Source organism: Pristis pectinata, chromosome 4, assembly GCF_009764475.1.
Source record: "Pristis pectinata isolate sPriPec2 chromosome 4, sPriPec2.1.pri, whole genome shotgun sequence".
In the NCBI taxonomy this organism is placed as follows: Eukaryota; Metazoa; Chordata; class Chondrichthyes; order Rhinopristiformes; family Pristidae; genus Pristis; species Pristis pectinata.
The window spans coordinates 88,026,622-88,051,759 of record NC_067408.1 but is presented as its reverse complement, the minus strand read 5'-3'; the positions used below and the strand labels follow the sequence as shown (position 1 = coordinate 88,051,759).

Sequence of the window (25,138 nt, the reverse complement as noted above, 5' to 3'; positions counted from 1 at the left end):
TCTGAGAGGTGCATTGGTAGCTTTTTGTTCACTTTTTATTTCACAATATGTTTTTAAATAATTAATAGAAATTTCATGTGTTCACAAATAAACATTTTTTTTAAATCTTTAACTCCTCATTTTTTAAAAATTATTTAGTTTTCTGTTTCCAGATGACTGGGATCATTTGTGAAAACATTTTCTGAGATTGCATGCTATCAGAGGACATCAGTGGTCCAAATATGGGGCCTAATGCCTACTGCCTACTTCCCCTTCTTGGGCTTGAGTACAAATGCTGACAGTGCATTGAGAGTTGTGAGGGTCCAAAATTTAGACCAAATCCAGAACGAGCATGGACTAGAATCGGTGCAATCTGGCCCATTGAATCAAAAAGCAATAAATTAAGCAGGCTGCTGAGAAGGTTAGTTGACTAAGTGTTTCTTTATAGGCAAAGAATGAAGTGAAGTGGGGTTCAGGGCTCTATTCCAATAAGTGGGGCCTAGGTAGCTGAAGGCTACCAGCAGTTTGGTGAGGGGAGCTCAGGGGTACACAAGGTGTTGCATTCAGAGGAAGGGAGCTGGGGCGAGGGGTGTGGCTGGGAAGGTTCACTAAAGGAGGGATGAAACTTGCCTCCGTTCCATGAAGTCAAAAACGTATAACTGACTCCCTCTGATAAATCTGTCATCTTCCACCTGTTGAAAAGTTTGATGAGAACTTTCCGGCAATCTGTGCCCACCCTCTGGTTAACTCATAGATGTGAGAATAACTTCAGAAATGCATGGGTTTGGCAGCACGTCTGTGTTGTCCATGCCCCATCTTTCAGACATGAGGTCCTAGTTTCTGAATTCGGGTAGTAAATGGCATCAAAAACTAGACAATTGACTTACACTGGACAGCGTTATGTCCCATATCAGGCTTAATTGGGAAATTGCAGCAATGCTCACACCAATCCTGCTCTCTTTAATGTCCTGCAGTTAATTATGCACTAACCAGATTTGGTCCTTATGGTGAAACTGATCAGAAAACCATTCAAACCATAAGCTTAATAAAGCATATGACCTGTGACCGATGAGGATAAACATGTCTTGGCGCAGTTGGCTTCTCTCCAAAAATACCTTGTGGATTTTCTGTGTTTAATTAGAATGGATAAGAAAAATAAATGTTGGAATTCTTAAATAAAATAAAAGCGACTGTAAATACTCAGCAGGTCAAGCAGAGTCTATGAAGAGAGTAAAAGCTAGTATAGATGTACTTTGAGTGTGGGAAGATTCCGTTAGAATCTGATTTAGTTTGGCTCCGATTATTTCAAATTCAGTATATTTTTCTTTTCTTCAGGATGAATCTCTTCAGCGTCTACAGAAGGAGTCAGAAATTCTACAGAGAACATATGCACACTACTTTGATCTAACCATAATCAACAATGAAATAGATGAGACCATCAGGCATCTGGAAGAAGCCATTGAACTTGTGTGTACTACACCACAGTGGGTTCCTGTATCCTGGGTATATTAAGGACTGGAGAGAGAAACCATGAACTTTATCATTCCCTAGCAACACCTGACGTTAGACTTTGTAAATGATCATGCATCAAATCTTGCCCCTTATAGACTGCCTAGGATTAGTGTGCCCTAAATTTTTTTGACTATTGTTATGTCCTTCTAGATGGATGGAGAGAGAAAATATCAAACTCTGAAAGTGACAGTGTCCCTTTTTAAGATTCTCTGAGGGTTGTACTTCCATTATTAAATCAGATCTACAAATGCCTCCTGATCTACAGATATCCAGAAGTCCCACATGGATCTCCGAAGCTTATTTGAACACTTGTTTTTACTAAGTTTTTATTAAGTAAGCTTTAAAAAAAACACTTTCACCCAATTTGTTTTTTCTCAAATACTGAGGATCTATTTTTGGTATAAATAGTTCAGTCAGACTATGTTGCTATCTATTTGAAATTTAATTTCACCTGGATGGTTTTGTATATAAATTCAGATTTTACATTTTTTTGGTGTCCCCAAGTAGTCAAAGAATAATTGGTATAAGCTTTAATCAATATTTTATGTCTGCAAATTCACAGATATCTGCAGTCAAATATTTGGAGCTGAGTATAGTAAGGGCATTAAGTAGATATGATTTTTTTTACACAAAGGGGATACTGTCAGTTACAGTTTAAAAATGTACAAACATTTTAGGAATTTGAATCAGGTTTTACTGCATGTGGACAGTTACAAGAATTCATGCTGTTGGTGTATCTGTGTTGGAAACTGTATTCTACAGCAACGTACATTCCATTTGTTGGAAAAAAAATACCCAAGGGAATTATTATTCAAAAAAAATTGTAAACCTATGCACATCCCTTGCATTGTGGGCAAGTTTATAAATGACTGATTTTTAATCATGTAGTGAAATGTGTTTGTACTTTGTTGCAATTTAATTTGTTCTAAGGGGAAGAATTAGCAGTTTCGCCATTTCAGATATGTGTCGTCTTTGAATATAAATATTTTAATTATGTTCCGTCTGGAAAAATGGTTTAATTTTTATCATTGAATTATATGTATTAAAATGCACAAATTTTACTAAAGAAATACTGTGCACAAAAAAAAATTTGTGGTCAGATACAAGCAGTTCAGCTCACGTCACTATTTCATTCAAACTGCCCTGCAGTGTTACTGAAGACGACAAATACAAAAACTGCAATTGGACTCATGTTTTTAAAAAAAAATATATACTTCCCATTATGTAGTCAGCTTTATCCTGTTGTTTTTGAGCTTATATTGAGCTCAATGTCACCCAGCCATGTTAAATTGAATAGGCTGCAATTATTGACCTTCAGTACAGCTGCCGAAGATGTTATTGTGTTTCAATTACAGGGCTGTAAGTTCTATACTTTTGTAACTGGTCAATGGTAAGACCAGTATGGTGCTGGCCATCGGGAACTGAACAGTACCTCTGGTCATGTAATATAAAAATGAAAATACTGTGGAAAATTGTAAAAGAAAACGAAGCACAATTTCACAACTGGAATTTATTGAGCATTTTCATATTTTCTGGAAAGTTCCATTCTGGTAAAGAGAAAATAGTATTTTATAAAACTGTTCCCATCAGGATTTTAGAGCACAGAGGAATGCATTGTTTGCCTTAAGACATTTTGTAACTTAATTCCTGCTTTCTTTGATGTAATGCCATTCCTAACAGTATTGAAAGGAGATTTACATATCTGTTATACATTTCAGAAAATGCGTATTGTTCAACGTTGCATAAATGCCATGGATGCTTTCGTGAAACACAATTGGCAATGGAAATCTGTATTAAAGGATAAGTGGTACGGTTGAGACCCTTGAATAATTGAAAATGTAGATCAACTGAAATGAGAGTATTTTATTTTTAAGTCATTTTACTTAAGTCTGAATAATTTTATACTGCAGTACTTCTGCAACAACAAAACTGCAACAAAATAGATTACAGTAATAATGAAATGCTGTTAATTGAAAACTAAGTTTTCACCTTTGTTCAGATGACAATTAATTTTAGAGAAAACAGTTACTGATTTTACTATCAGAGAACAGAATCTAGAACGTAGAGACATTATCCACGGTGACTAAATGTAGATGGGGAAAAATATAAAGTTCAATCTTATAAGTAAGATGAGAAATTTCTCCATTTGTGCCATGGAAAACAATTTTAAAACTTATTTTTGCATGCACATTATTTGATTGTATATCAGTGAGGGATAATGTAAAAGTTATTTACGTTATTCAGATAAATAATATAGAAAAAACTTCATTGCCATATGTAAGAAGTAGGTCTGGGATGTAATCATCCTAATTTCTGCACCCTTCACTACAATCTAAAGAAAAACACATTTCAAAGTGATCCAAGTTGACTGATGTCCATTTTTCTACTTTTACACACCAGTCCATCTGAAAATTAACAAGACTCACTGAGGAGAACGGTTTTTCAGAGGCACATCTATAACCAAAGTAATGTGACAAAAAAACTACATGCTTTGAGACCAAAATCATCCAGAAACTTTTGTTCCCCTAGTGGCATCATCTGCATGACATGAAATTGCTTAGCACTATGAAGCAGACAATGATAAATAGAACTTGTCTGGAAATCCATTTGCATAAGCTTTTTTCAGCATTATGCAATTGAAAATGTTTTTCCCCATGAGTGAAGCACAATATTGACCATTTCTGGGTCATTTTAACCAGGCTTTTCCTATCTCGACCCTGATGTGATCTCTGCATCGGCACCTCAGAATGGCATCATTCAGCCCTGCAGCATTGATTTTAGAGCATTGTAGGAAAACTTTGCCCACATTGATAAGATGTGATATTTATTAGTCACATGTACATTGAAACACGGTGAAATACATCTTTTGCATAGTGTGTCCTTGGGGGCAAGAACACACTTCCGGCGCCAAAGTAGCATACCCACAACTTCCTAACCTGAATGTCTTTGGAATGTGGGAGAAAACCGGAGCTCACGGAGGAAACCCACGCAGACATGGGGAGAACGTACAAACTCCTTAAACTCAATATTGAGTGCTTCTGGGATAACATGGTCTTACTGTCCACACTGGGTCTGGGAGTTCTGCAAGGTAAATGATACACTTATCCTCTTCCCAATTTGCAACCCTCAATAATGCATTTATTTTCCTCCCCCTCCATAAAATAGGCAGTCCTGCGTTCTGATTCCCATGCTGTTCCTCTCACACCCAAACTCCAATTGCTTCTTTTCCTCACAACACAATGCACAACACAACATTGCAAATATCACAGTCCCCGACTTGCCGCTCCCCAAAACATTGTCGGTGCACCCTGATCCTCCTAGCCCACCATCTACAAAAATACTGATCTCCAATCCCAAGCCTCAATCCTTGGCCACAGGTTGGGCCTGTGACCAAGCTCCTGAGCACACCCTTGGAAGACAAAAAAACAAATTGCACATTTTCTGCTGCAACCAAAGTTTATAAGGCATTGGGTACAAGAGTTTGAAACAACTGCACAAAACATTGGTGAGATTGCACTTGGAGTACTGTGTGCAGTTCTGGTTGCCTAGTTTATAGGAAAGAATCCATTCCGATAGAAAGGATACAGAAAATATTCTCAAGGATGTTACTGGGACTGGAGGGCTTGAGTTATAAGGAGAGACTGATAGGCTGGGCTGTTTTCTGTGGAGTGTAGGAGGCTGAGACTAAACTCATGATGGCATAGATAAGGTGAATGGTCAGTCTTTTTCCTGGGGTAGGAGAGTCTAAAACTAGAAGGCATAGGTTTAAGGTGAGAGGGGCAAGATTTAAAAGTGGCCAATGCTGGGTATATGGAATGAGCTGTCAGAGGAAGTGGTAGAGGCAGGTACAATTACGACACTTAGAAGACATTTAGGTACATGGATGGGAAAGGTTTAGAGGGATATGAGCCAAATGCAGGCGAATGGGACTAACTCAGGCAGGCTAAAGTGACTCTGTGCTGTATAACTCTGACTCTAAATTTATTAGAGTTAATGCATGCAAAAGTATCACACAATTTGAAAAATATGACCATGATTGGCGTGGCAATGCAGTTCCATACTCCAAGTAATTTCAGATATTGCTTTATTTATCCTTGAATCAATGGGTGTCACACTCACTTCTGAGACAGAAAGTTATGGGTTGAATCCACACTTCAGAGATGAACAATTATCTGGGTTGATACTTTGGCCCCAGTTCTGGAAAACGGCTGCACTACCAGAGGAGGCTTCATTCAGATGGAATGTTAACCCCATTCACCTTAACAACTACAGGTGAAAGATTCCATGGCACAATTCTAAGAACAGAGGAAGTTCCTTGAGTTCCTGGGCAATGTTTATCCCTCAAAATAGAAAATGAGTACCAAGACTGATTACTTGGTATCCATCTAATTTCTATCTTAGAACCTTCTGTGCACAAATCCAGAGCTTTGTTTCCCTCCATTACAATAACGTGGTGGAGATCTCAGGAAATCGATCAACCATTTGACACTTATCATCATCTCTCGGTCTTGATCTGCCTACTGCCTTTAACACAGTGGCTCGCTTCATCCTCTTCCACCTTCCCTTTATTGTGCAGCTGATGGAAGTGCCCTTTGCTAGTTCCATTCCTTATCTAACCTATTGCTGTCTCAATATTCTACTATGGTTTACCTTTCACCTGCTACACCATTATGTCTAGACTCAGAATTTATTTTTGTCCCCTCCTATTTTTCATTCACATGCTTTACCTTAGAAAGTGGCAAATGGAACCCCATTATTTAAAATTGAAGGCAAACAGGAAATGGGGAACTACAGATGAGTTGGCCTAACGTTGATAGTAGGGAAAATGCAAGAACATCATAAAGAACGTGATTATAGAATACTTAGAAAATATCAGCAGGACTTATGAGAAGGAAATCTTGTGTGACAAACCTGAAGTTTTTTGAGAATGTAACAGAACAGATAATGGAGATCAAATGGATAGGCATTTAGATTCTCTGAAGGCCATTAATTTTGCAAACCAAGCAAATCAGATTGGGGGTAATATACTGGCAAGGACTGAAAACTAGTTGAGTAGGAATAAGTAGGTCTATTTTGTTTACTATTCTAAGTTTACTAATGACACAAAACTTAAATGGGGCTGTGAGGCTGCAAAGAGGCTTCAAGGAGATTCAGACGAGTTAATGGGCAAATATATGACAGATGCTGATTAATATGGATAAATGTGAAATTATCCTTTTTGGTTTGAAAAACTGCAGTGATAGATTGGGAAATGTTGATGTACAAGGGGATCTCAGTGTTTTTGTACACCAAGCACTGAAAACAAGTATGCAGGTGAGTAAGAAGCTGAGGTAGGAAATAGGAAATCAGCCTTCAGTGCACGTAGTTCTGAGTACAGGAGAAATGAATTACAGGGCCTTAGTGAAAACACCTGGTGTATTGTGTGCAGTTTTGGTCTCCTTTTCTAAGCTTTACTTGCCATAGATGGGGTGCAATGAAGGTTCATTAAACTGGTTCCTCGGCCGGACTGTCCGACGAGGAGAGATTGAGTCAACTAGTTCTCTTTCCACTGGAGTTTAGAAGATTGAAAAGAAATCTCAATACAAAGGTACAAAATTTTGACTGACAGGATGCTTCCCCTGGCTGGGTGATCTGGGATCAGGGCTCACAATCCCAGGGGGGGTGGGGGGGGTCAACCGTTTAGGACTGAGACAGTGAGACCCTGAAAACCAAGTTGTTGACCTCATTCAATAAGGATGTAATTTTTAGACACAAAGGGCATCGAGTTGCATGGAGAGAGAGAGCGGGACCAAGGTAGTGGAAGATTAGCCATGATCATTGAATCGCGGAGCAGGGTTGACGTGCCAAATAATCTATCCATGCTCCCATTTTTCTACGTTTCCATGACATCGCAAAGTACAAAGTCAGATTAAACGTGAACGCGGATGACACTCAAGTCTACTTCACCAGACGTGGCTCAATACGGGCGCTGCATCTGATTTGCCCGACGTTCAATAGCGGCTGTCCAGAAACTCCGATTAAACACTGAGAAGATCAAAATCCATCACCCCTCTGCTTGCTGATTTGCACTGATTTAAACTTGAAGTTCTCATTCTGGTGAAAATTAGATCCCAATTCTTCAACTTGTTTCTGTCAGAGAAGGCGTTTGTCGATAATGGGAATCGCCTAAGTGTTGTTAGTCCACAGACGACAGTTTCTTCCACAGCTGAAGTTGTTCGCGCCATTTTATTGCCATCGAGTCATTCCGAGCCACCACAGAGGGTACCTATCATCTGCATGAAACAAGTGACGGAACCTTCATTTCCCGGAGGCTTCGCCACGATCAGAGTCCGGCTGAGCTGATACGAGCAATAGGCAGTCTGCTGGAGGGACTCGGCGGGTCGAGCAGCATCTGCGGCCCCTGGTGTCTCCCGAGCCGACAGGAGGGCGGGCTTTTGTGCTGGCTCCTCAGCTGCCGGAACCCCGACGGCTTCCAGTCATTAACATCGCAAATGTCCACGGGACCATTGATTGAAGGGACGACCCGCGTGGTACCGTTGTCCAGCTCTCCGTGAGCTCACGCACACCGGTGGCTGCAGCGAAACGCCGAGAAACCTGTGAGCAAAAGACGCGAGAGAGAGAGAGACCTGTCTCAACAAAAATTAGTGTAGGACCCGCCACTCGAGCTTCCACTGTCCCCCATCCCCCATGGAGAATGTTTCTTTACAAACAGATAACTGTGTCCAAAGTAATCACGGACACTGGCATACTGCATAATTCTCGGTAAATTGGAGGAACGACACAACAGAACACATTGGAGTCCCAACAACCAGCAACAGCAGCGGAAGTCGGGGGCAATGGGAAGAAAGAAGTGCAGATAACAAATCTGGTGTTTCAGCTACTTATTGGCTTCTGCTTTCAAGTAGCGCCTGATCCTGTTCCCGAATAAACGTTGTAGATGAAGCAGTCACGTGTTCCCCAAATCCATGTGTTTCCTGTGCCTCCATTGCAAACTAACCGCCATGGCATCGTAACATGGTCCCTCCGAATGAAGGTTGTCTGCATGAAGGAGGAATGGCGTGTTAAGATGTATGTGTTGAGAGGAAGTTCACAGGAGAATGGGGTTGGGGATGCAATGAAGACCAGAGTTAGAAAACTGAGGAGTACCAGTGGAAAGGAAGACTTCAACAATTGGATGCACACAGGAGAATTTCATGTGTTGGAGTTGTTCAAAAAGTGAAAATCAAAGACCATACGAAGAGGATTGGAGAGGTTATCCAGATTTCACAGAACACTGATAATGGACTAAAGTAGCAGGAGGAGAAAGAGCAGAGGTAAACAATGTAGTAAACATAGGTTATTCTGGTGAAAGGATGCGAAGTTAAAATTGCTTCTGTGTCCTGTAAGATATCAATCTGAAAAAGCGGTGGTGGTTGGGAGGGATTGGAGTTATTGGCAACGAAATGAAATGTTGGTATAACAGCTGAAACCAATGTCTTCAGACAAGACATTTGGATGAAAATAACAACATCAGAGAACTAACAGGTTTAGTGAAATGGAATTCAACCACTGAACAATCTAAACGTGCCAGAACAAAGAACTGATAAGATCCACTTTCTCACCCCTACCCTACCCCACCTCACTTTGTCAAACCAGGACTTCTTTTTCCATCTGGACATTGACTGTCGGTGTTACCTTATGCCAAGTTAGAAAAATGTCAAACAGCTGCCTGCCTTTGTACCATGCACTTGTGACAGGGAGTTGCTGGACTTTCATTTAACTTCCATTGGGGCCTTGTTTACATCCAGTGTGTAGCAGGGAATGTTGAATAGGATGTTGAACCCATTTGAGAGAGGGCTAGAATGTATACAGCACCTTGATAAAATACTAGCAATTTTAAAGTTATATTTGTCAGATAAACATCAATGACCCACTCCCCTGCCAACCTCAGCAACCAAAAGTGCAGAGGGGAAAGGGGATTGTGCCTGAGGATGTGCGAAAGGATGAGGGAGGGGTATCAAAAGGAACTAGGTATTGCACTGTCAGCTTTCGTGACTCACATTCTGTCTGTACCCACCACCAACTGCAGCCCTACCACCCAAGACCCTTTGGAATAGGAGGACAGGTCAGATGAATGTGTGGCTAAAGGATGGTGTAGGAGGGAGGGCTTTAGGTTTTGGATCATTGAGACCTTTTCTGGAGAAGGTGGGATTTGTACAAATGACACATTATGTGTGACCTGCAACCTCCAGTTCCAAGTTTGCAATCATTGATGAGCACTTTCTTGACCATAGTATAAACATTCAGCTTTTACTTGTCCAGTCAGATATGAAACCCTTGCCCCTGGTCCATATCCAATCCAAATAAATCACCCCTTTGCTTCAACCAATCAATTCATGTAATATACCTCAAAATAAATTAGGGCTCAACAGGCCGACCATTTCCTCTGTTGACCATTTATGTTTACGAACCTATCAACTTTCCTTGCATTCCTGCAGATGTTAATTACTTTAGCAAAATGCCTGTGATTCCTTTATGTCTTTTACTTACTTTGGCTTTTCCATAGCCTACCCATTTATAGCCAACAGGTCTATTAAATCTTTCCTATTTATCTCTATTTGTAATGTCTTATTTGATATATCCCTATGGTGACTAGAGCCCTGAGGTGCCATGAATGTTCCAACATAGACTGCAACTTCATCATCTTCAAGAAAACATTCCAGTGGGCTATTTGTTGTTATTTATATTCCCACTAGTTTGACATTAAGTCAGACAGGGAAATTTCTTCTGTTACCATTTGTTTAATACCAACTGTGTAAAAGTCCCAAGTGCTATAAAAATACAAGCGGACCCCACGTTACGGCTGTTTGGGTTACAGAAATTCACCCTTATAGAATTCACAAATCACTGCCCAGAATAAAATTTGCTCTCATGGAATTTGTGTGGAAAAAGAAAGTAAATTAATCAACACAAAATTGATGTCTTTTAACTTTCATTTCTTGACGTGTGCAGATGACACGGTTTTGTGTTACGGAACATTGCGATATGCGCCGTTTTCTGGTAATGCTATCCCACCTCCTCCCGTATACCAGGAATCACCTGTATTCTGCAACACAACAAGTATAATGCATTTGAGGTGGTGTTCGTGGACTTGCAGAAGGCTTTTAATGAGGTGCTAATAACTGACTAATCAGCAAAGTTGAAGCACCTGGCATAAAAGAGACATTCACTGCTTGGAGAGGAAGTTGGCTAAGTAACAAACAACAGAGGATCAGGGTGAATGATTTTATTTCAGGCTGGTGGAAGGTGAATAGTGGTGTTCTCCAGCGATCAGCATTTGGACTATTGATTTTTTTAAAATCTATATTGATTACGTAGCTTTGGGGGTACAAGCCACAACTACTTCTAAATTTGCAGATGCCACAAATCTTCGCAGTACAGTGAGTGTGAATAGATTGTGGCAGGCTGGTGGAATAGGCAGATGCATGGCAGATGAGGTTTAATGCAGAGTAGTGCAAGATGATGCATGTTGTTAAGAAGAATGAGCAGAGGCAATAAAGAAAAAAGGATTGTATTCTAAAAAGGCTGCAGGAGCAGAGAGACTTGGAAGGTAAATCTATACTTATCATTGAAAGAGGCTGGGTAGGATGAGAAAGCTGTCAATAAGACATGCAGTTCGGGGCTTTATCAACAGAGACAATGGAGTGCAAAGGCAGGGAAGTCATGCTGATCTTTCATAAAACATTGGTCCAGCCTCACCTGGAGTATTTGTTCATTTCTGGTCACTACATTGGAGGAAGGATAAAGGGCGTGAGAGAGGGGCCAGAAAAAATTAACAGGAATAGTTTTTGGGCTGAGGGACAAAACTAAAAAGAAATGTTGTAGATGCTGGGAATGGAGAAGGCTAAGGGGAGATTTAATAGAAGTATTTTAAATAATGGAAAGAATCCAGAGTGGGAAACCATTTTCTTTAGTGGAGCATTGGAGGACTAGAGATCACAGGTTTAAAATAAAGGGGAAGAGAATTAAGAATGACCTGAAGAAAACCTTTTTTACGCAGCATGTGGTTGGAATTTCGAATGCATTGCCTGCAGATGTGGTGAAGGCTCTTTCTATTCTGGGGGTAGTGCCCGATTAGATGAAGGATATCAAATTACATGAATTGGCTAATGCAGCCAAGGTCCCATCAGCTGCCAGCTCAAGGGAATGACATGATGATATGACCCTGATCATTATTGTACAAGTACTCAGGTATATCGTTGTTATACCCATCATTTTGCTTTCTGGAACATCCAGGCTCAATTTACAGAAGGTATAAATCAGACATGATAGTTAACGGAAGTGTAGACTTTGTTTTAGGAACTTTGTAACCACAATAAATTGATTAAAAAAAACTGCCTCAGTGAAAGGCTGATTTCAGTGTTTTCCTTTTAATACTACATAAATTAACTGATTTTAATGGCAGTTATATGAAATTAACAGTTCTAGCTACCTCAGCCTAAACGTTCCAAGATGTATCTTTTATCTGTTGCTTCCGCATGAATAAAATAGATTTATAATGCAATACACGGTTACCCCAATCCTCCCAGATTGTCATTGAATAACAGATCAAAACATTAATCTCTAAAAATCATCCACAGAGGATGAAATGGTTATTGTGGCCACTGTTTAGATCACATCTGGTGCATTTTACTGAGGAAAGCATTTACATAATGAATTCAAACAGATGAATTCATGGAAGAAAACTTACAATGTTGGATGCAATAGATTTCCATTAAAATGCTCTACAAAATGCAATATACCCTGTGTTCACAGGTATGTTATGGCATATATCAATATGTTATACAAAGAAATAGAAAAATCTTAAATATATACCTGCGACATTAATAGTGTTTCTTGCCTACTGTTATAAAATATAGTTTATAAATATACCACTATGCAGCCAAAACTTGGATTTAGATGCAAATTACTGCAAAATTAGATAAGGTAATCCATGAAGATTTGGGATTTGTCACAAAATGAAACAAAGAAGTTGTAGTGTAACACGGGATGAATGAGCAGCTTTGCAATTCCAAGAAACTTGATCCCAATTTAGCCAAAGACAATTCTGAGCTTCTATTATAATCCCATACTCCGGCAATTTAAATGTAGATTGTTCATTTTTTGAGGTACACAGAGAGCATTGGGATGAATTGTACCCGACTCCAGCCTTTTCCCTCTAGACTTCCGTGAACTGCAGGAAATAGAGAAACAGCAGAATGCACAACTGCAATCCTGTGTCATATATTATAATGTAAAATTATAATGACTGTCAGGATTTGAATGTGTCTGTCGATTTGATATCGTTCGACATTAGCAGCTGCAGACACTTCCTCGTCAATTCCACTCGGGTCTGACACATTCCTAAATATTTCGGTGCTGTTTTCAGTATCAAACATTTTTGGAATGAGAAATTTCGAGATAAGACTGCTGAACCTATTCTCTGTGGTGGATCGGGGCCATTCTGGCAGAGTTGGTGTGTAAGCTGTCACATTCAGTTCAGCTGGGTCCAGGCAGACACCACCTGTGGATTTGCTGAAGAGGACCTTGCTTAGGTCCATGCCGGCTACTGACTCTGGAGAGGCACACGGGATATCCCGAACCAGTTTGTAGTTTTCCATCCATTCCTTCAACCACTCCATCTTGCAGTCACACTCCCATGGATTCCTGAACACATAGAGTCTTGCTATGAAGTACACTGGCTGAAAGACTGAAAAGGACAGAGTCGTCAGGTTATTGCTGTTCAGGTGCAGGGAGATCAAACTGGTCAGGTTTTCAAAAGCCCCTTCTTCAATGTAAGTGATTGCATTTCTGTCCATATAGAGAACTTCGAGCTCAACAAGCTCACTAAACCAAGTATTAGACACATTCACCAAAAAGTTACCTCCCAAGTTTAACATCTTCAAGAGCCCGAGTTCTTTAAATGCAAACTCAGGAAGATTGTTCAGAAGATTGTCGTTAAGATAGAGATACTGCAGTTTCACACAGTCTTTAAATCCCTTGTCGTGGATAACTGCGATTTTATTATCTTGAAGGTTAAGATATTTCAAATTGACCAGCCCTTGTAGAGAATTGTAAGCCACTGCTTCAATCCTGTTTCGCTCCAAGTACAAACGGGCCAAGCCCTCCATCCCCCTCACTGCTCCAGGTATTCTTCTGAAATTGTTCTGCCACATTGCCAACTCTTGTAGAGAAGTGGCTGCAGTAAAAATCCTGTCTGGAATGTTAAACAGATTGCAGTCAGACAAATCGAGCTTCAGTAGGTGTTTCAGGCCAGTAAAAGTCCTGGTGTGCAGGTATCTAATGTACTCGTTGTGTGCCAGTTTTAATTCAGTGAGTTTAGGCAGCCCCTTAAACGCTCCAGGGGTGATGAAGGAGATGTTATTGTGGTCAAGTGACAAAGATCGTAGAGCTGGAAGAGTACCGAAGGCTTTTTCTGACAAAAATTTGATACTGTTTTTATCCAAGTTGATAGCAGAGGCTTCACAAGGGAACTCCCTGAGGACTTGTGATAATCCAGATCGGTCGCAAAGAACAGCACAGTTCCGTTCCTGAGTACAAGTGCAAGCTGGAGGACATAAACGGACACAAGCCCATGGAGCAGACACATGGATGGGAGCAAGCAAAAGCACTAAGATATGAAAGAGAGCAAAGTACAAATAAAATAAGATAGATCAACAAAAATAACAGAAAAATGTCAGGAAAAAAAAGTTCCAGGAAAGATATAGTTCATGGGGGGGGGGGGGAGGGACAAATACATGTGATGGAGAGAAATTAGTACATGGTTAAAATCAGTTTTTCCATTTCATTTTACTTTGCTAAAATTATAAGATATGATTTCTTTATTAGTCACATGTACATCGAAACACACAGTGAAATGCATCTTTTGTGTAGAGTGTTCTGGGGGAAGCCCGCAAGTGTTGCCACGCTTCCGGCGCCAACACAGCACGCTCACAACTTCCTAACCCGTACGTCTTTGGAATGTGGGAGGAAACCGGAGCACCCGGAGGAAACCCACTTAGACATGGGGAGAACGTACAAACTCCTTACAGACAGCGGCCGGAATTGAACCTGGGTCACTGGCGCTGTAATAGTGTTATGCTAACCACTACACTATAAAATTAACTCCTTTTGGTCAAGAATTTACAATATAAAAACTGGTGATGTGACCAACTGATCCAGTTCTGGGCTACATTCTACATTCTCTAAATTCTCCTCCAGCACCACATTCTTCTAGTTAATGGTGGAATCTTCATTAAATTGATTTTGGAAAATTTCCTACTTAATTTTGGAGTGGAGTACTGGTGAAGTCCTCCTATACTGTGACCAAGTGTTCATTCTAAGTGTAAAGGTGATGTACTGTAGGATTGTGACATGCATCATGGATGAACCTGATCCTCTCAGTCCCAAGACTGAATTTTTATGACATATGGTGAGGGACCTCATAGGAACATTTAGAATGTTGAAAGGACTGGACAGAGTAGATGTGGTTAAGCTGTTTCCCTTGGTGGGTGAGTCCAGGACTAGAGGGCACAATCTTAGAATTAGAGGGTACTGGTTTAAAACAGAAATGAGGAGAAATTTCTTTAGCCAGAGGGTAGTGAAATTATGGAATTCTTTGCTATGTACAGCTGTGGAGGTCGAATCATTGGGGGCATTTAAGGAGGAGATAGGTATCTAATTAGTCATGGATCAAGGGATATGGGGATAAGGCCAGAATTTAGGGCTAGATTGGAATAGTTTTTAGTTTAACCCATGGAGCAGACTTGATGGGCCGAATGGCCTACTTCTGCTCCTTTGTCTTGTGATCTTGTGAACCAAGAGCTAGTTCTTGCAATTGAGTTCTGAGGTCAAGTATTTATTGTAGTGGAAGCACCAAACCAATAATCTACAGGCTTAGACTGATAATGCAGAGAGAAAAATTCAGCTTGTACCAGGCAACTGGGAAACTTGAATTCAGTTAATTAAATAAATTCTAGATTTAAAAAGAATCCAATAACAGTCAACATGGTGACCATGAAATTACTAGGTTGTCGTATAAATCCACGTGTTTTGTTAATGCCCTTTAGATAATGAAGCCTGGTGTTTTCATCCAATTCCAATGTTTCAGCATACCCACAGCATTGTGGTTTACTCCTAACTGCCCTTTGACACAGCCCAGTTACCACTCAGTTCAACAGTCAATAAGTGTTGACCCTGTCAATGTCTCCCAAGTCCTCAGAATGCATATAAATATTGTTAACTACTAATGAGCTCAGTGAGACTTCAACAAGGTCTGGGGTCGCCTAATCTTTCAGTCATTTGGACTGGAGTGGCATTGATATACTTGGAGTAGGCACAGAAATGGGCTCGTGTTGTTCTTGATATCAATAAAATGACCAGGAATATTGAAAGCCATTAGGATGTAACTATCTATGAATGGAAAGTTTTATATAAATCAATAAATGAATCATCTGGGAGAGAAAATAAGGAAAAAAAGGAAACAATTGATGCAGCGAGAAAGGAAATGAGTTGCTGAGTTAATCAATAATGGACATTTTATAGAAATTGCAGACAAAAGTTGCAATTAGAAGAAAATGTACAGCTAGCAAGATTAATTAAATAAATGTCTATAGGTTAGAACCCAAAGCTACCATCTTATTTTTAGTAATTTCTCAGGTGATTGCATAAATCACATAAAGTTGAAGGTGGGTTGTTAGTTAAAATGGATGGTAATGTTCATTACCGTTTAAAATGATCAGAAGCATCTTGGTGTTCTTTCTTCTGTGGCATCACAGAATACAAGTATGCCAAGGTGATCTTTACTAAATGCTATCTAGAAAAAGATACAAACGATACAAAATATCACATGTAACAATCCATTCAAAAACATGTTCCTTTAGAAAGTCAGGTACTTAGCATGTTAGCAAGGTTTAGATTTGCAGCAAATAACACATTTGAATTAAGAATAATGAGCATAACTTACTGACGATGATTCCCACCTTGAGTTGAATCTGTTAGTTCACTTGATTTCTGAGTTATGGTTCTGTTTCGATAGATTTCCCAGCAAAGAAAAATTCAGGAAGCTTTGAGCAATTTTTCTAAAAGCCATCACTTAATGCATTGACAAATCTGTAGTGTGAGAAGGGATTAGCCTCGATCGTGTTAAAACGTTTTCTGCAGATCAAACTGGTAATGCCTGTAATCTTGCAAAAAAGCATTGCATCCAGATTGTCCTTGCCTGTGCCAGTAACCCCACAACAGCTAACAGAGCAGGGATGAAAGTGAACATTGTTGTACACGCATTGGGTTTTGGTCAGGCAAAAGATGATTAGAGAGCAAATCCAGACAAAATAACTTGGAAATGTCCATCTGAAGTTTGATATTTCTGACAATACTGCACTGTCCTTTGGTAGAGCTTAGAAGAGTCAGTCCAGGAGAGGGGCTTCATTGTTAACATTTTGGGTTTATTGTTCTGTATTTATCTTTGGAATGACTTTATATGAACATGCAGGCAGACAAATTATAAGTATGAGTCAGCCACTCAGTCTTTCCTTGTTGCTGATCTGACTGTAACCTCAACTCCACATTCCCCTTTTTCTTTGTAATCCTTTCAGCCCTTTTCCTTATTAAGAATTTATCTATTTCTGCCTTTAAAAAAATAGTCTGCTTCCAAGGCCCTTTGAGGAAGAGAGTTCCAAAATCTCATGACCCTCTGACAGAAAAGAGTGCACTTTATAAATGGGCCACCCCTTATTTGTAAACAAATTCTGCTTGAGGAAATGTCTTCTCCACATACACCCTGTAGAGGCCTCTCAGTATTTTGTATGTTTCAGTCAAGTCCTCTTCTAAGCTCTAGTAAATGGAGGCTGGAAATGGTGCAGAAAAGGCTCACTGAGCCTGGTCATGTGGTGCAGAAGGGAAGGGGAGAGAAGAGGAGAGCGGTAGTGATAGGGGATTCCATAGTAAGGGGGGCAGACAGGAGATTGTGCGGACGTGAAAGAGACTCCTGGATTGTGTCCCGGGTGCCAGGGTCAGGGACGTCTCGGAACGGGTCCACAGCATTCTGAAGGGAGAGGGCGAACAGCCGAAGGTCGTGGTACATAGTGGTACCAGTGACATAGGTAAGAAAAGAGATGAGGTCCTGAAGAGAGAATATAGGGAGCTGGTAGGAAGCTGAAAAGCAGGACCTCAAGGGTAGTAATCTCTGGATTTCTGCCTGTGCCATGAGGGTAAGAATAGGTTGATTTGGGAGATGAATGCATGGATGACAAGTTGGTGCAGAGGGCAGGGTTTCAGATTTGTGGATCATTGGGATATCTTTTGGAAAAGGTATGACCTGTACAAAAGAGACGGGTTACACCTGAACTGGAGGGCGACCAATGTTCTTGCAGGCAGGTTTGCTAGAGCTGTTGGAGTGGGTTTAAACTAATTTGGCAGGGGGATGGGAACCTGAGTGATAGGTCAGAGGTTGGTGCATTTAGTATACAAGTAGATGCAGCATGTAGAAAGACTGAGTCGGTTGAAAGGGCAAAATTGCAGTCAGTTGGATGGGCTGAAGTGTGTCTAATGTGAGAAGTATCAGGAACAAGGTTGATGAACTTAGAGCATGGGTAAGTACGTGGAACTATGACCTGGTGGCCATTACAGAGACTTGGTCATCACAAGGGCAGGAGTGGCTGCTGGATGTTCCAGGGTTTAGATTTTCCAAAAAGGACAGGGACGGAGTTAAGAGGTGGGGGGGTGGCTTTGCTGATCAGGGACAGCGTCACAGCTGGAGAAAGGGAGGATGTCCTGGAGGGAACATCTACTGAGTCAGTGTGGGTGGAAGTCAGAAAGAGGAGGGGAGTGATCACTCTATTGGGAGCATTCTTCAGGCCCCCCAATAGCAGCAGAGATGCTGAGGAGCAGATCGGGAGGCAGATTTTGGAGAGGTGCAAAAATAACAGGGTTATTGTCATGGGTGATTTCAACTTCCCTAGTATTGATTGGCACCTCCTTAGTGTAGAGGGGACAGATGGGGCAGAGTTTGTTAGGTGTGGCCAGGAAGGATTCCTGACACAGTATGTGGACAAGCCGACTAGAGAAGAGGCCTTACTGGACCTGGTACTAGGCAATGAGCCTGATCAGGTTTCGGATCTCTCGGTGGGAGAGCATTTTGGGGACAGTGACCATAACTCCTTGACCTTTACCATAGCCTTGGAGAGGGATAGGAGCAGACGATATGGGAAAGTATTTAACTGGGGGAGGGGGAATTATGATGCTATTAGGCAGGAACTTGAGAGCGTAAATTGGGAACAGATGTTCTTGGGGAAGTGCACAGTGGAAATGTGGAGGTTGTTTAGGAAGTACTTGCATGGGGCTCTGGATAGGTTTGTCCCATTGAGGCAGGGTAAGGATGGTAGAGTAAAGGAACCATAGTTGACAGGAGACATAGAATATCTTGTCAAGAGGAAGAAAGAAGCTTACCTGAGGTTTAGAAAGCAAGGATCAGACAGGGCTCTGGAGAGTTAAAAGGTAGCCAGGAGGGAGCTTAAGAATGGACTTAGGAGAGCTAGTAGGGGGCATGAGAAGGCCTTGGCAAGTAGGATTGAGGAAAACCCCAAGGCATTCTACACGTATGTCAAGAATAGGAGGATGACTGGAGTGAGGGTAGGACCGATCAGGGATAAAAGAGGAAACATGCCTGGAGTCGGAAGAGGGAGGGGAGGTCCTTAATGAATACTTTGCTTCAGTATTCACCAGAGAGAGAGACCTTGACGTTTGTGAGGATGGCGTACGACAGACTGATACGCTAGGGCATGTCGATGTGAGGAAAGAGGATGTGCTAGAACTTTTGAAAAGCATTAGGATAGATGAGTGACGGGCCAGATGGGATATATCCAAGGTTATTATGGGAAGTGAGGGAAGAGATTGCTGCGCCTTTGGTGAAGATCTTTGTGTCCTCACTGGCCTCAGGAGTAGTGCCAGATGATTGGAGGGTGAGAAATGTTGTTCCTTTATTTAAGAAAGGGAATAGGGATAACTCTGGGAATTACAGACCAGTGACTCTTACTTCAGGGGTGGGCAAATTACTGGAGAAGATTCTTGGAGACAGGATTTATGGGCATTTGGAGAAGCATAGGGACAGTCAGCATGGCTTTCTGAGGGGCAGGTTATGCCTCACGAGCCTGATTGAATTCTTTGAGGTTGTGACAAAGCACATTGATGAAGGTAGAGCAGTGGATGTGGTGTACATGGATTTTAGTAAGGCGTTTGTTAAGGTTCCTCATGGAAGGCTTATTCAGAAAGTCAGGAGGCATGGGATCCAGGGAAACTTGGCTGTGTGGATTCAGAATTGGCTCACCCATAGAAGACAGAACGTGGTTGTAGATGGAGTGTATTCTGCCCGGAGGTCGGTGACCAGTGATGTTCAGCAGGGATCTGTTCTGGGACCCCTGCTCTTTGTGATTTTTATAAATGACTCGGATGAGGATGTGGAAGGGTGGATTGGTAAATTTGCAGATGACACGAAGGTTGGTGGTGTTGTGAATAGTGTAGAAGGTTGCTGTAGGTTACAACAGGACATTGATAGGATACAGAGCTGGGCTGAGAAGATCCAGATGGCTCCAACCTGGAAAAGTATGAAGTGATACACTTTGAAGATCGCATTTGAAGGCAGGATACGAGGTTAATGGCAGGACTCTTAGCAGTGTGGAGGAACAGAGGGATCTTGGGGTCCATGTCCATAGATCCCCCAATTTGATAGCATTGTTAAGAAAGCATATGGTGTGTTGGCCTTCATTAGTCAGGGTATTGAGTTCAAGAGCTGCAAGGTAATGTTGCAGCTCTATAAAACTTTGGTCAGACCACACTTGGAGTATTGTGTTCAGTTCCAGTCGCCTCACTATAGGAAGGATGTGGAAGCTTTAGAGAGGGTGCAGATTTACCAGGATGCTGCCTGGATTGGAGAGCATGTTGTTGTGAAACAGATTTGAGGTCTCGAAGATCAAGGACTCTGAACACAGTCTTAGAGATAAATGATTTATTTACAAAGACAAACGCGGGGAAAAGGTAATGGGGGAAACACACACACACTGGTGGTAGCAATAAGGGTAAAATACATACACACACGCACACACAATGAACTGGTACAGACGATCAAGGAGAAACAATATGTTACCTGCCACCCCTTGACTCAGTGCAGGCATGGCTCTACACTACCGGGAATACTAACTTAGAACACTTCTAGCCCTGTTGAAGTGCACACCTTACCAATGGTTTCTCCAGTGTCGTTCCACATTTCCTCGGAGCAAACAAAGGCACATGTGGCACTCTTTATAGTGCTGGAGGGCTGGGGGGTCCTGCCCAGGTAGTTCAAAAAGACCAATAACCCAAGGCCATGTACAAAGGTGCTTAAAGGGGCCAGTGGTCAGGTGTGCACTGATGGGTGGGGTGGAGCCAAACCTTGATTGACAGTGGTGTGTCTTCCGACCAGGTAGGGGGCAGTGCTGTTACGTGACAGGCACGACTCTCCACAATACACATGTCTTATGAGGATAGGTTGAGTGAGCTTAGGCTTTTCTCTTTGGAGCGGAGGAGGGTGAGTGGTGACTCGATAGAGGTGTACAAGATGACAAGAGGCATATATCGAGTGGACAGTCAGAGATTTTTTCCCCAGGGCGAAAATGGCTAACATGAGGGGGCATTATTTTAAGGTGATTGGAGGAATGTGTAGGGGGGATGTCAGGGGTAAGTTTTTTTTACACACAGCGTGGTGGATGCGTGGAATGCACTGCCGGCAGAGGTGGTGGAGGCAGATACATTAGGGACATATAAGAGACTCTTAGCTAGGCACGTGAATGATAGAAAAATGAAGGGCTACATGGGAGGGAAGGGTTAGATAGATACCAGAGCAGAATAAAATGTCGGCACAACATCGTGGGCTGAAGGGCCTGTACTATGCTGTAACGTTCTGTTACAGCACAGTAGAGGACTGGTGGGCTTGACTAGAGGAGAGGCTGGATAGGTTGTGTCTTTTTTGCCCGGAGCATAGGAGGTTGAGGGGTGACCTTGTAGAAGTTTATAAAGTCATGAGGGGTGTAGATAGGGTGGATGATCACAGCCTTTTTCTCAGGATAGGAGAGTCGAAAACTAGAGGGCATAGGTTTAAGGTGAGAGGGGAAAGATTTAAAAAGGATCTGAGGGGCAACTTTGTCATGCAGAGGTTGATGGATATATGGAATGAACTATATTATTATAAATTAACTAATAGTAACAAATGGTATATCTGGTATAGAAAATATTGTATTTTCTTAGGAAGCTGAAGAATTATAATTTTTTTGCAAAATCTTTCAATGCAATATAAGATGATATTTTATAATGTATTTATTCTCATTGTTACTGTCACTAATAATTGCTTTTCACTATTCCTAAAATACAGACTTTCCATATACTGTAGACTATAGCCAACATGATAGGACTGGGAAATTTTCTTGCCAAGAATGACAAGGTACCACATGGTAGGCTGGTCCAGAAGGTTAGGTCACATGGGATCCAAGGCGAGCTAGACAATTGGATTCAAAATGTGCTTGATGGTTGGAGACAGAGGGTGGTGGTGTATGGTTGTTTGTCAGACTGGAGGCCTGTGACCAGCAATGTGCTGCAGGGATTGGTGTTGGATCCATTGTTGTTCATCATTTTATATTAATGATTTGAATGAGAATGTAGGTGGCATCGTTTGCAGATGACACTAAAATTGGTGGTATAGTGGACAGTGAAGAAGGTTGTCTTAAGATTACAATGGGATCTTGATCAACAGGTGGGCCAAGGAATGGCAGGTGGAGTTTAATTCAAATAAATGTGATTTGCTGCATTTCACATTAACCAGGGCAAGACTTGCACAGTAAATGGTAGGGCCCTTGCATTTTAGAACAGAGAGACTTAGGGGTACAGGTACATAGTTCCTTGAAAGTAGTGACTCGGGTAGATAGGGTGGTGAAGAAGGCTTTTTGGGATGCTTGCCTTCATTGGTCAGGATATTGAGGACAGGCATTGGGACGTCATGTTACAGCTGTACAAGATGTTGGCAAGGCCATCCACTCTGTACAGGTCCCACCTTCCCCAGAAGAGGTCCCAGTGATCCAAAAATCTAAAACCTTGCCCCCTGCACTATCTCCTCAGCCACGCATTCAACTGCCATCTCCTATTCTTACCTTCACTATCACGTGGCACTGGCAACAATCCTGAGATTGCTACCCTTGAGTTCCTGTTCTTCAGCCATCTGCCTAGCTCCCTAAACTCGCTCTGCAGGACCTCATCCCTCTTTCTACCTATGTCATTGGTACCAACACGTACGACGACTTCTGGCTGCTTTCCCTCCCGCTCAAGAATGCTGTGGACCCAATCAGAGACATCCTGGACCCTGGCACCTGGGAGGCAACATACCATCAAGGATTCTCGCTCACATCCACAGAACCTCCTGTCAGTTCCCCTGACTATAGAGTCCCCTATCACTATTGCCCTCCTCTTCTCCTCCCTTCCCTTCTGAGCAGGGGGACCAGTCCCAGTGCCAGAGACCTGGCTTCTTTCTGCTGCATGATCCCTGTAGGTCATCCCCCTCAACAGCATCCAAAGTGGAATACCTGTTATTGAGGGGAACAGCCTCTGGGGTCCTCTGCACTTTCTGCCTGTTCCCCTTTTATTTCTCTCCCCTGACAGTCCCCCATCTCTCTGCCTCCTGGACCCTAGAAGTACCTGCTCTAAGGGGGTGACTGCCTCCCGATACACAGCATCTACTTATCTCTCTCCCTCCCTGATGCTCTGCAGTGTTTGAAGCTGTGACTCCAGCTCATCAATCCTGAGCCAAAGTTGCTCCAGCCTCATGCACTTACTGCAGATGTGGTCACCGTGCATCACAGCAGGGTCCACTAGCTCCCACATCATGTAGCTGCAGCACATCGCTATGCCCTCTATCTGAACTATTTTTTTTCCCACCTAGCTGTAGTCTACTTAAAAATTTATAATAATAACAGTAAACCTTACCTTTACTTACCAGCTACTCACCAGTGTTGTTGCAGATGGCCTCCGCCTCTTGATGCCGAAGAGAATAATAGATAAGTGAATGGCACCTCGTCCCCTTACCGCCAAAGCCCAATCACTCTGCTACCTCTCACTCCACTGCCTGCTGGTTATGGCGATCTTTTTAAACTGCTCGCGCGCTACCTGCTTACGTCACGCGCCTGCGCAGTCTTGCCCCACTATTCCCGATTAGAGAAAAAAAAACTTAGCTGCTCCGAAGTTCACCGAAACGATAATGTCATTATTGTACCCACCTCAATGACGTTCCCTGGCAGCACGTTCCATATTTGCACTACCCTCTGCGAGAAGTTGTTTCCCCTCGGGTCCCTTTTAAATCTTTCCCCTCTCACCTTAAACCTATGCCCCCTAATTATTGGTTCCCTGTGAAGAAGACTGCTTACATTCATCTTATCTATGCCCCTCATGATTTTGTCCTCCTCTATAGCGTCACCCTTCAGTCTCCTATGTCTCCAAGGAATAAAGTCCTAACCTGCCCAACCTCTCCTTATACGTAACTCAGGACCTCAAGTTTTGGCAACATTCTTGCAAATCTTCTTTGCACCTTTCCAGCTTAATGATGGCTTTCCTATAACAGGGTGACCAAAGCTGTACACAGTACTCCAAGTGCCACTTCACCAATGTCTTGTACAACTGCAACATAACATTGCACATCTTATACTCAACTGATGAAGGCCAGTGTGCCGAACAACTTCACCATCCTGTCTACCCGTGATGCCACTTTCAATGAACTATGTACTTGGTCCTTGGTCCTTCTGTTCCGCAACACTCCCCAGGCTGCTACCATTCACAGTACAAGTCCTACCCTGGTTTGTCTTCTCAAAATGCAGCACCTCGCATTTATCTGGATTGAATGCCATTTGCCAATCCTTGACCCATTTACCCAGCTGATGAAAATCCCCCTGTAATTTTTGATTACTTTCTTCACTGTCTATGATACCACCTTTTTTAGTAGTATCCCCAAACTTACTTACAAATCATGCCTTGTATACAATTGGGATGAGAATGTACATAAATAATGAATAACAAAGTCCCAGCACTGATCCCTGTGGAATACCACTAATCACAGGCATCCATTTCGAGAAACAACCTTCCACCATCACCCTCTGTTTCCTACCTTTGAGCCAATTATGAATCCAGTCAGCTAGCTCTCCCTGGATCCCTTATGATCTAATCTTCCAGACTAGCCTGCCAGGCAGGACCTTATCAAAAGCCTTACTAAAATCCATATAGACAACATCCACTGCCCTGCCCTCATCTATCCTCTTGATTACATCATTGATAAACTCTAACAGATTTGTCAGACAGGATTTACTATGTACAAAGCTATGCTGACTATTCCTAATCGGACCTAGTCTTTCCAAATGATGGTAGATCCTGTCCCTCAGAATCCCCTTGAGTAACTTATCCACCACTGATGTCAGACTTGCTCGCCTGTAGTTCCCTGGCTTGCCTTTGCTGCCCTTCTTAAATTATGGTACAATATTAGCCACCCTCCAGTCTTTACCTGTGGCTAAAGATGAAGCAAGTATCTCTGCAAGGGCATAGTATAAATCAGGAATTTAGAGGTGCA

General features: G+C 42.0%; 2 protein-coding genes across 2 annotated transcripts in view; one reads left to right on the top strand and one right to left on the bottom strand.

Annotated features, from left to right (window-relative positions):
* The window catches only part of caska (calcium/calmodulin-dependent serine protein kinase a), a 234,084-nt gene extending 230,519 nt beyond the window's left edge, over nt 1-3,565 (top strand). Inside the window, 1 exon segment of the mRNA XM_052013430.1 lies at nt 1,315-3,565. Within this exon segment, the coding sequence (XP_051869390.1) occupies nt 1,315-1,491 (177 nt within the window). The 3' untranslated portion in view covers nt 1,492-3,565.
* A 9,184-nt stretch (nt 3,566-12,749) lies between these two features.
* On the bottom strand, nt 12,750-20,770 carry nyx (nyctalopin). Its single transcript, XM_052014461.1, has 2 exons — nt 20,743-20,770; nt 12,750-14,140 (listed from the first exon to the last, which is right to left on the bottom strand). The coding sequence occupies exons 1-2, from the start codon at nt 20,768-20,770 to the stop codon at nt 12,750-12,752; spliced, it is 1,419 nt and encodes a 472-aa protein (XP_051870421.1).
* Between the last annotated feature and the right edge of the window lie 4,368 nt (nt 20,771-25,138).

What these genes read in the sequence shown, in the direction of transcription:
- nyx (XM_052014461.1), bottom strand. Translation starts at nt 20,770, where the DNA reads ATGTGGAACGACACTGGAGAAACCATTG. An exon ending in CGACACTGGAGAAACCATTG is followed by an intron (nt 14,141 to 20,742) that starts GTAAGGTGTGCA and finishes TTCATATCTTAG; the next exon opens with TGCTTTTGCTTGCTCCCATC.